This window comes from Bos mutus, chromosome 26, assembly GCF_027580195.1.
Source record: "Bos mutus isolate GX-2022 chromosome 26, NWIPB_WYAK_1.1, whole genome shotgun sequence".
NCBI lineage: Eukaryota > Metazoa > Chordata > Mammalia > Artiodactyla > Bovidae > Bos > Bos mutus.
Genome location: NC_091642.1, coordinates 34836977 through 34849445, shown reverse-complemented (window position 1 = coordinate 34849445; position 12469 = coordinate 34836977). Strand labels below are relative to the sequence as shown.

At 44.8% G+C, this 12469-nt stretch overlaps 1 protein-coding gene across 1 annotated transcript in view; it reads right to left on the bottom strand.

Annotated features, from left to right (window-relative positions):
• Positions 1 to 10100, bottom strand: part of PDLIM1 (PDZ and LIM domain 1) — a 40740-nt gene extending 30640 nt beyond the window's left edge. The window contains exon 1 of the mRNA XM_005898827.3: positions 9792 to 10100. Coding sequence (XP_005898889.1) covers positions 9792 to 9887 — 96 coding nt within the window. The 5' untranslated portion in view covers positions 9888 to 10100. The remainder of the gene's footprint in view (positions 1 to 9791) is intronic.
• Positions 10101 to 12469: the final 2369 nt, after the last annotated feature.

Sequence of the window (12469 nt, the reverse complement as noted above, 5' to 3'; positions counted from 1 at the left end):
AGCTCCTCCATCCATGGGATTTTCCAGGCAAGAGTACTGGAGTGGGGTTCCATTGCCTTCTCCGACAACATTGATAAACATCCTTAAATGCAAGTAGAGTACTGCACAAGTCATTTCATTCCAGGTGCCTAAACAACTTAACATGATTCCTATTATGCCTCAGCCAGAAAACTCACAGCTAAATGCAGTATGCAACTACAGAAACCATCTGATATAAAGGTCCTGGCACACCTCTTTCTTCTTTGTTCCAGTTTTTTGTTACATCTTCTGATGTGTGTTTTTATGTTTGAAATTTTGTAGCTATGTATTTTACTGCTGTAAATTACCTTAAATCCATCTTACAAGTTGGCTGTATTAATTAAATATTAAACAATGATAGTTTAGCATTTTTAACATCATAGAAAACAAGACTGAACTAAAGAAATTTCGAATTCAAGTTCAATCTCAGTGCCATGTACCTTGAGGGACAACCTCCTTTGAACTAGCAGCTGTGTCAAAGTATTCAGATATATAAATTTAAAAGACTCTGAGCTGGGTGACATAGCAGAGCCCAGCCCCACACTATACCATTTAGATGTGGAATTTGAACTCTCCTTAGTCAGACTTCTGACTCAATTTGTTTGTGGGTCGAGGTTATGGCACAGACTTTGAAGCCACATTACAGCCACAGAAGCTGTATGTACTTAGGCAAGTCGGCCTGAAAACCCCAAGAATGTTTCAAACTGTTCTTAGTTACTCTATAACCATTTTTCTTAAGAAAATGAGGCAATAAAGTAGTTTAGGTCCTTGTAGGTGAGCTGTGCCTTAATCTAGCTTCACTTCACGGTTCAGTGCAAAAGGAAACTATTAATGCTAAGGGGTGGCCATTTAGAGAGAAAGCTCTCGTAGTCTGAAAGATCAACCATTATTTCTTACATAGGAATAGAATTAAAACGCAGACAGCAAAGTAGAATACCCTGATTAACTGATCAAGAAGTCATCAGTCTCTCAAAAGTCCCCATACAAGTCCCTCTGAACCCCATATGCTTTTTCTTTTTTTCAATATTTATTTATTTGGCTGCATCAGATCTTAGCTGTATCACTTGGGACTCTTCACTGCAGCACGTGGGCTTAGCTGCCCAAGGCATGTGGGATCTTAGTTCCCCAACCAGGAATCAAACCTGCGTCCCTGCACTGAAAAGCGGATTCTAACCACTGGACAACCAGGAAAGTCCCCCCATGTGCTTTTCAACAGCCCCAATAACAATCACCCACAGCCCAAAGCCTTACCATTCACTAAACACATAACCTTGAGCAGTTATACTTTTTGTGCCCAGGCTTCTTCATTTACCAAATGACTTTTTTTTTGCTCCACCACTTGGCTTGCAGGATCTTAACTGCCTAACTAGGGATGGAATCCAGGCCACCACAGTGAGAGCACTGAGTCCTAACCTTTGGACCACCAGGGAAGTCTCTATCAAATGAAATTTATAATAGGATCAACCTCATTCATGGTTCAATTAAATGAAATTACATTTGTAGTTTAAAACAAAGTCTGGCCCATAATAAGTGCTCAATATGCACTGCTGCTGCTGCTAAGTCGTGTCAGTCGTGTCCAACTCTGTGCGACCCCATAGACGGAAGCCCACCAGACTCCTCTGTCCCTGGGATTCTCCAGGCAAGAACACTAGAGTGGGTTGCCATTTCCTTCTCCAATGCATGAAAGTGAAAAGTGAAAGTGAAGCTACTCAGTTGTGTCCGACTCTTAACGGCCCCATGGACTATAGCCTACCAGGCTCCTCCGTCCATGGGATTTCCCAGGCAAGAGTACTGGAGTGGGGTGCCATTGCCTTCTAGCTACCATTAATATTTTTTAATAGTACCACTGCATCCCAATGCCTTCCGTGTGTTAGTCAAACTGCTAGGATCTATCTAACACCATCTTAATCCTCACCACAACCTTTGAAGACAAGTACTATTACTCCCACACTGAGGTTTCAGAGGCTGACCCTTCAGCTAACACAGGGAGGAGACAAGTTTTAATCCTGGTCAGGCTGATACCGAGATTTCATTTTCCCATGACATCAAGATGGCTTTAATTCTTGATTTGCTACATTAAAAACAAGGCAGAAAGCAAAAGCAATGACATCCAAATATTTCATCATGACATGGTAATTTGATTTTTAAAATGCTACATGAATGGAAAAATGTCTGAAAAGTTTTGCAGCAAACTGTTAAACAGCATTTACCTCTGGGAAGTAAGATTGGGAAATGGTGTGGGGAAGGCTTTTTACCGTGGGCTGTCCACATTTTTATACTACTTGATCCTGTATACAAAGCACAAGAGTTTTAATGTAAGCATTTTATTGAGGCATATCACACAAACAGATAAGGACATGATTTGTGAATAAACAACTGGATGGAGTATCACAAACAAAGCGATTCCATGGAATCAGAATCAAAGAAACTGAACGCTACCAGAACTTCCAAAGACCCCCTCGTGCCTCCTTCCATCACTAGCCTTCTGGCAAAGGTTACCATGATCCCGACCATAGATGAATGCTAGTTAACACTATAGATTAATTTGGCTTGATTAGTCTTCTATAACTCTAATGATGTGGTATTTATGTGTTATGTCTGGCTTCTTCCTGTCAACACTGTATATCTGTCTGATCCATATTATCATGCATGGTTGTAATCCCTCCATTCTCACTGAGGCAGTGTTTCATTTCATTCTTTGTTATAAATATATGTATATATACCAGCATTTATTTTTCCATTTCATTTTTGTTAATGCATTTGAGTTGTTCCGAGTTTGGGGCTATTGTGAATAGTACCGCTTTGAAGATTCTTGATATGTCTTTCATGCCATGTGGACACTTTTCTATTGAGCGGTTAACTGGAGAATTGCTGAGTCATAGGGTCTGACTGTGACTTCCCTGGTGGCTCAGTTGGTAAAGAACCCACCTGTAATGCAGGAGACCCAGGTTCGATCCCTGGGTCAGAAAGATCCCCTGGAGAAGGAAATGGCAACCAACTCCAGTATTCTTGCCTGGGAAATCCCACAGACAGAGGAGCCTGGTGGTGGGCTACAGTCCATGGAGTTGCAAAGAGTCAGACACGACTGAGCATATAGAGTCTGATCACATTAAAGCTTTGAAAGTGTAATTTTTAAAGAAATGGATGTAAATCATTGGTACATCACCTTAATTTCATCTATCTGTATGCATTTGACCTCTTTACCCTATATAGGTCCTACCTATGTCCGTATCTTTTTATCTGAGCAAAAGTGAAGTGAAGTCGTGTCCGACTCTTTGCGACCCCATGGACTGTAGCCCACCAGGCTCCTCCGTCCATGGGATTCTCCAGGCAAGAATACTGGAGTGGGTTGCCATTTCCTTCTCCAGGGGATCTTCCCGACCCAGGGATCGAACCCAGGTCCCCTGCAATGCAGGCAGACGCTTTAACCTCTGAGCCACCAGGGAAGCTTATCTGAGTAGTCATCTCTATTAAAATTAGGCCAAGTGCTTGGTCAAGAACCTAGCCTTCTACAAGATCAGAATGTCCTTCAGAAAGTTGTCTTTCAGGTTGACGGCATTTCCTGAGAAAGCAGTGTACTCTACATATGAAAACACACCACAGACCTCAGTTACAGATGACCTTTCCAGTTCACCCACACTGGTGCTAATAACAGTATCAACAATCACAAGGGGTGCTAAGTGCCACATAGAAATTACCTTTTTCATCTCAGGTTTTCATGGGTACATTTTGTCCTGGACTGGACTCAGCTCCCACTTTACAGGCCCCATCTTTGGCTGGGCAAGGTGGATCTGTCTACTCCCTGGTAATCTTCATTTGTCATAAAAACTGCCCCAAATCCCCTCCTGGCCACCCGGGCAGGCTTTTCTCTGGCAAATCATCCAATTCCTCTGCTCTTGTGTTCTTCCCTGCCCGAATGGCCATGGACTCCCATGGCTGGACTGTCAATTCTCCCAGGTGGGGCCATGGCTTCTAGCTTTTCAGGAGGAACAGGAAGGGGAGTTGCTATTCTCTGAGATGCTCTGAGCTCTAAGAGCACTGGGGCTGAGACCAGCCCAGCAAACCGCCCTGGGCACAAGGGTCTCAGGGGTGAGGAGCCCAGGAGAGTCCTACCCCTCATGATGAGACCTGTCCCACGATTAGCACTTCTCAGACCTGGGTGCTGGTAATACTTTTACCAATGAAATACTGATAGTTATGGCTTATCAGAGGGCAGAATACTGTAGTTAAAGCCGGCCTGGGAGTCAATCTGCCTGGTTTCAAATCCCAGTTCTGCAATTTATCGTGTGTCCTGTGTCCCTGGGTTGTGAAGAAAAAGATAATGTAAGTGCACAGCTAGCACAGAGTAGGCACTCACAAAATAATAGCTCCTATTACAATATTATTATGATATAGAGGTTAAGGCCATGGCCTTTGAAGTCAGATCACTCAGTCAAAATCCAGCTCTATCCACTCACTACTGCATGACAAGGGCAAAGTATTTCACATTTCTATGACTCAGTTTTTTTCATCCATAAAATGGGCATATTAATTGTATCTACCTTAGAAGCATCACAAGGATTACTGAAAGAATATGTTCATATTATAATACTGCTTAGCATATAAAAAGTCTTATATATAGTTTAACTAGATTAACTATGGCCATTGTTGCAAGTTGATTAAATAAATATTCTCATACAAGCCTGTCAAGTGTAAACAGAGGCTCTTGTGATTAACACAAGAGTCATTTAGGCACAGATATTCACAGATGAATAACACAACCCAAATTTAGTGGAAAACATTTCTGAGTATATAACACATTTTCTCAATCAACTGGTGGTTAAAGACAGAACCAATGCCATAGGAGAGGCTGGGACACTTTTTAACAATAAAAAGGGGGGCCCTCGTATTCAAAGGGTACAAAATCAATGGTTTGGTCATTTGTTTCTTTATTTTATCCTCACAGAGAATTGAACCCTAGAGAAGGCATGTGACATACCCAGGGTCACCCAGTGTGGTGTTCAGGATTGGAGGTCAGCCTGAGTTCCTGTCCCGGGCACTCTACCATGCAGCTTTTCAGGCTCTCCTCTGAGACATACTGGAAGTCAAATTATCCTTTAAAAATTAACTTTATGACATTTGCTCATTTTTAATGAGCCTTTACCTTTTCCTTTACAAAGAAGCTAAGAAATAGTTCATTCACTGAAAAATCTGTAAATTCAAATTGCCTGACCTTTGGGCATGGAGCTTTTCACCTGTAAAATGCAAAGAATACTTGTTTCCCTCTCATCCAGGGAGCAGTGACAAGGTATGCCAAAGAATGAGCAGAGCTTAGAAAACAGCCCCAGGACAAGACGAATTATGGTGCTTCTCCCAGTCCTGATCAGACTAGGAAAGTGACCTCAGTGGTTAGATGATAACTTCCTCTCAATTATGTATCCCATTCCAATGGCTGCAGTCCACAGGGTCGCAACTTCACTTGCAATACCTTAACACCATTCTCCGCTCTCTCCTCCTCAAAGACAAGCCAACAGGCTGGCACCCAGGAGTTGGGGTAACATGCAGAGTCTCTTCGGAGAAGGCAATGGCATCCCACTCCAGTACTCTTGCCTGGAAAATCCATGGACAGAGGAACCTGGTAGGCTGCAGTCTGTGGGGTCACTAAGAGTCGGACCCAACTGAGTGACTTCACTTTCACTTTTCACTTTCATGCATTGGAGAAGGAAATGGCAACCCACTTCGGTGTTCTTGCCTGGAGAATCCCAGGGACGGGGGAGCCTGGTGGGCTGCCGTCTATGGGGCTGCACAGAGTCGGACACGACTGAAGTGACTTAGCAGCAGCAGCAGCAGAGACTCTTGTCAAAGGGACATAACACAGCTTAGACAGTTTCATGCCATAGGCTCAAGCATTCACTTCCATTACATTCCCTGTAATTCGTCCTCTTCCTCCACTCCTTTGACCAGCTGGAGCAGCTAATATTTCCTAGGTGATCGATTTCACAGAATGAGGGAGCACACAGCAAGGACCATTAATGCATAATGAGCCTTTATGGACAATACTGGCTTTTCACAATCTGACAGATAAGCCCTGCTCTTTCACCCTTAAGGACATGATGTAAGCCCTTGAATCTGGAAATAACACTCTTAAAAGTCAGAAAAGACCTTCTGACTACAGAGTATCCATTATTCAGCACCCCTTAGGATGCACAAGGGAAAACCAGAGGCTGTTAACAGAGGCTTCCCCAGGACTCAAGAGGCAAATGAGCAGCCTCCTACCAAGAGCATCCCTTATCTCTGGCTCCACCCCTTCCTGTCTTTTGTCAGTTGCTGGGAGAGGAAAAACAGTCAACATAAACTCAACAGCAATTTTGGCCAGGGTGTAAATCCTCTGAAGGCTTCCCTTGAAAGCAACTAGAGGAAATAAGAAATTGACATGGAGGAAAAAAAAACTCAAGGAGATAGACAACTGTAGATCTGACTGAGAAAAAAAATCTCAGGGGACAACTGCAAATGTGTATCTGGATAAGTAGGGAGTCCAAGGTAGAGGCTTAAATGAAAAACTGGGAAAAGGAAGAAAGATAGTTTTATCCATTCAAATTTGGAGATCTGGGTTGAAAATTTATCACAAAAGCATAGATGAAAATACTGAGGAATAAAAGCAGCTATTCACACACATACAAATGTATTCTGTTTGTTTCTGTTCTGAAACTTGTGAAAAACAATGAGGCAGGTTAGTGAGCTGCTGAGGTCTGGCTGTTTTTTTTTTAATTGGTAGAAAATTGCTTTACAATGTTGTGTTGGTTTCTACAATACAACATCACGAATCAGTCATAAATATATATAAATCCTCTCCCTCCTAAGCCTCCCTCCCCATCCTCCAGGTCATATTTTACACACTATCATGTGTAAAACAGTTAGTGAGAAGCTGCTATGTAACACAGGGAGCCCAGCCTGGCACTCTGTAATGTTCTATATCTTGACTTGGGTAGTAACTCTACTGGTTATTTATAACCACTTGCTGTGCATTTTTAGTTTATGACTTTTTAATTTTACAATAAAAGTAAGTTTAAAAAAAAAAAATTTCAAGTACCCAAGACTACAGAGTTATATTCAGGAACTTCAGTAGTTTAACAAAAGGATGGAGCTAATAACAGAATAATTCATGCAAGAGAAAGCAAACATAGCTATTTAAGTAAAAGGCACTCCTCTTCCAGCTTAATTTTACGGTTTGCTTTGGTGTGGAGACTCAAAGTCTGCATATAAAAAACCACAGCAAACTGTATCTGCCCCGATGATAAATGTAGCACACCTACCAACCAGGTGTGTATAACTTTGTGGACATTCACACCTCAATACTGTTCACTGTTTACAGAGCAATCTCACATACCTTAACCCACCAGTGACCAGAGTTATCCCCATTGCGGAGATTAAAAAAAAAAAAAAAAAAAAGACAGCCTCAGACAGGAGACTCCCTCCAGGGACAACTCAAGTAAGAGCCAAATATCAAATCTACACCAGATTTTACCCACCTGGGGACCCTTTATGACAATGACTTTCCCATGCTCAGGAAGTTCAGAGGTCCATGTTTTTTCCATGTGGAAATAATGAGGTGAGTAAACAGGTAAATAATTGTTATCAAGAGGATGTCACCTCCTCCGAATCACCTTCACTTTTCAATCAAAGGACAGCCCAGGGTGTTATAAAGATTAGCTTTCCTCACTAAACCACAAACATCTTGAGAGTGGAGCTGTGTCTTCTCATTTCTGGAACTCTAGGGCTTTGCATAGTTTCTAGAATATGCGACATGCTCATGACACTTGTGCTAATAAAAAAATAAACAGATAAGGGTACAGACTACTGAATTCAGTACCACCACCTACCATCATTCCTGCACAGCGCCACTTGCATTAAGCCTTTTCAAAACAGCTAAAATGACAGGCAGTAACGCCCTTTCAACAGATGACCAGTAAAATCTCTCTTCCCCTCCCTTTAGAGTTTTTTAAGTTTTTTTGGTTTTCTTGTTTGTTTTAATCACTGCTACTCTGTTCTCCTGCTCTGTCTTCCGTTCTTAACAGGAGCCATATTCTCCAATTCTAAAGAAAAGGTTTCATGTGACATATAAATTCAGAAGCTGAGAGGGCTGACAGGTTAATTATAGACACAAAGAGTGGGGACAAATGGACTATGAGGTAAGCGAGTCTAAATGTCTCTCCCCTGGATAAGCATTTATTAATATGCCTGCAAAGATTTACTAGGCACAGCCAGGTTCAGCTCAGTGCCAAGCTTGGGCACGGGGGTCCAGATTTGGGAAAGGTAGTTTCTGCACTTGAGGAATCTTGCTGGTGCCTGGGAAGATAGTATGTACCTGGCAATACTCAAAGTGGCCCCCTGGGGACAAGAGGTGGAAGATAGGGAGGAGACAGTGCCTAAGAACTGAAGCACCTGTCCCTTCTAGGAGTGGGATGGTTAAAGAAGACCTCATCAGTTCACTAGGCCCACCTGGAAGGAAATGTAGGTAGGACTATGGCTGGATAGAAGACTCAGAGGAGGCCCTGATTCTTTTTCTCCTGCACCTTCCATATTCTTTCCGGGGCTGGAAGCAGGGACTTAAGTCAAAATGACCTGTAGGTACTCCCCTCCCTCTCCAAACTGCCCCTCTAAAAAAGAGGAATGTTCAGATGACTGGAAAGGCAAGTCTAGGGTCACCTTCAGCAAGCAGATGAGCCCAAGAATGGAATGAGAAGCCTAGCAAAGAGTGATACCAGAGTGCTTTTGGCTCCCCTTCTAAATTCAATCCAAAAATTTCTGGGCCAACTTCCAGGTGGCACATTGAATGTGGCACCTCTCAGTGGGACCTCAAGCTTGCCTTTAGCCCAGACTAGATGACCAAACCTGGGCTTCCAAACGCTAAGTCTGGATCTCCCTCGGGTTTCCACTTTATTTGGGAATGATGGATCTGGTCATCTCCAGTTGAACCTGGGCCCTTCCAAATAGATGAGGGCTCTCTTAGAATTTTTCAAACACCACTTCCCCCTGACACACACATAAAGTAGGACCCTCATCGCACCCCTCCCTGTTTAAAGCTGATCGGTTGATAATCCCGAAATGCCAGGCGAAATATGTCACAGCCATCTCCCGCAAAGGAGTGGAATATCCAAGAGGGTTTATTCGGGTGGTAAAATCCCGCCATTTCTCCAAAAGACATTAGAGAGGTAAAACTTGGCCATGAATGAAGTCCAATGAGTTAGACTTCCACTGTTGTTAATTTCACTCGGCCCCCGCGGGCCGCCCCCATCACCACCCCCGGCCTAGTAAACCTCCCACCCGCTCCACCTCAGTTTCTAGGTGGTTCCTGCTATTTCCAAACTGCTTTCGGCCGCTTTACGGCGTTGTTAGAACAGTGGAGTGCTATCTCCCAGCGAGCGGGATCTGCGGGAACACTGAGCCCCTCGCCCGTTGACAAAGCGCGTCCACACGCCCGCCAAGCTTTCAAGGCGAAGGAACGAAAACTGGCCCCCGCTGTCCTGCAGACGCGGTAAGTGGATGCTCCGCAGGTCCTGGCTCGCCTGCGAGCCGGGCGTCCGGCAAGGGCTGCGGGCCCGAGACGTGCGGAAAGCGCTCCGCGCACCTGGCGCACCTGGACGCCCCCGGAGATCCCAGCTCCGTCCCGGGCTCAGAAAACCGCCGTCTCCGACCGCGCCCACAGGGCTCCGGCCGCCCCAGGTCCCCTTCAGGGCACGCCACTCCCCAGCCCGGGATGGCTCCGCTCCCCGCGCGTCCCGGGCTCCTCTTACCCGGGAAATGGCGAGAGGCTGCTCGAAGTCCTTGCCCCCCACGAGGCGGAAGCCCCAGGGTCCCGGGCCCTGCAGGACTATTTGCAGGGTGGTCATGGCGCGGCGACGGCGGGTGGCGACCCAAGGGGACAGACGGGGCAGGACGCGGAGTGGCGAAATGGGCTCCCTGGCAGCTGTCGGAGAAAGAGCGCGCGGCGCGGTCCGGTGGAGCCTGCGGCGGGCGGGAGCTAGGCAGGAGGAGGGCGGGGGCGGCTCCTCCCAGGCCGCGTCGCGGCCGCCAGCCCCTCCCGTCCTCCCGCCCGCGGTCCGCAGCACGCGGCCCGGGCAGAGAGTCTGGCCCGAGAGCCGGGGGTCAGCTCAGGGTCTAGGGATCTAAACAGCCCCGCCCCGGGCGCAGCCCGGCCGGGCTCCCAGCCCCACCGCGGGCGCTAGGTGAGAGGCGGGCAGGTTCCGGTGACCGCGGAGGAGTCTACGCTTGAAAACCAGTTTGAAAGTGCTTTACAAAGTCACCCCTTTGAGGTCAGCTCCATTTTCACATTTGCTTTCATGTAAACGACAGTGATGTTTTAAAGATGCTGTCCAGTGATCTCGCTAGAAAATGTGAAGCAGTCAGGGCATTTATAGCTCCATTTTACAAATAAATTAGCTGAGTCGGCCTGAGATTAGAAGACTTGCCCGAGGCCACGCAGCTGACAGTGGTGTAACTGGACCGTTGCGCAGGCTCCCCTTACTAAAGAACCCCACACTGGAACTTTGTTAATGCTAATGAGACCGTCGCGAGAGTTTGTAAGGGAACTTCAAAACCTTCCTAGAAACCTCTCCTACAGGCTGGATTCGCCGTAGATTCTGACCTTCCCAACAATTCAGACCTCAAGTCTGAGGCAGACCAGCTGCGTGTAGAGGTAACCGGGTTGAGTCCCAACACCTGGGTTCCCAGGGCGCCGCTATCCTCCTAAGTGGGCTCTGTCCCCCTCGCCCTGGAGTACATTCGCCAGGCCAGATCGCACCACGTCTCATTGCCCACTTACTCTTGAGTGAAGCTGAATGCCTAAGATGCTCGTAGGGCCACCCACGGAATGGCCCCAGCTCCCTTAATGATCTCATCTCCTTGTGCCACTCTCTGCCCACACCGGCCTGTCGCTCCAGCCTCAAGGCCCTGCATCAGGGCTCCTGGAATGCTTTGCTCCAGACATCCTAAGGCTCGCCCTTTGTTCAGATGTCATGGTCTCAGTCCGGTCATCTCCGAGAGCCCTATTTAAAACTTGCTGTCCAGAACACCGAGTCACCTTCCTCTGCTTTTATTTTCCCATTATGTTTATCATCATCTGACAAAATCAGTATTTCACTAATTTGCACCCGGCCCCCACCCCTAAGGTTTAGTTCCCCAGGGGTAAGGGTTTTTATCTGTTTGGGTCACTGCTGTATCCCAGAGCCTAAGAATAGTATTTAATGAAGGCAATACATTGGCCAACCTTATGACCTTTGAATCTCAGGTTCTTCATATTTTTCTTGGCTCCAATTCATACTGCCACCTGAGCCCCAGTGTTCTGTCTCCTCGTGATACTGGCCTACCTACCCAGATGCCCTGTGCGGAGCTTTACACATATAGGGATCATCTTACTTGTCCAGTTGTGTCACAGGACAAGTGACTGGTTTGGGAATGGTTTGCTTGAATTTAGAAATTAAAGTGGATTTATGTCATCTATCCATCCCTCTCATTTTGCACCCTGATATTCTTTTTTTTTAATTGAAGTTTAGTTGATTTACTATTCAGACATATGTTCTTTTGCAGATCCTTTTCAAAGTTATAACAAAATAATGAACATAGTTCCCTGTGCTATACAGTAGATCTTTGCTGTTTATCTGTTTTATATAAAGCAGTGTGTATCTATTAATCCCAAACTCCTAATTTATCCCTTCTACCCACTCCGCATCCTGATATTCTTGGATGTGAGAAAAAAGAATAGTGTTACCATCAGGAGCCAGCTACCTGCTCCATCAAAGCCAAAAATTATCTTTTTTATTAACAAAGATGAATATTTTTAATAATAAAAGGTATAATTCCCAAATAATATAGATATTATAAACCATTAGACACCTAACAACAAAGAAACAAAGATACATAAAACAAAAATCAGAAGAAATATAAAGGAAAAGAAAAAACATAATCATTGTGAGACATACTAACATTTCTCGGAGAATAATTTATCAAGTGCAGAAAAAATAAGAATGGGAGCATCTTGAATGATGTTATTAATAATTTAAATCTAATAAATTAATATTTACATTAACTTTTATTAATCTTATATCCTACACAAATATATTTAAATTTTTGTATCTCATACACTGTTATTAGATAAAATTATACCATCTTTGATTAAGATTCTCCTGATTTAAAAACATGCTTGTGTTTCAAGTCCCTGCAGAATTTGGGAGCCTAACCAAATTCTGGGTCTGCCCTAAGATGGGGAGCAGTTTTGAATATTTTGTGTCTTAGGAAGAGAAAAAGGTGGAAGAGCCACAGCTCTTGTGCTCCCAAAGGTGGGAACTGCCTCTCATTCATCCCTAGGTGTCCTGCTGGGGCTGTATAGACCTGATACATCGTGAGTGCCAACAGTTCCTATTCTATACAGTATTCTTTTTGGATATAGGGCACTGGTACATAGGTTACATCATTT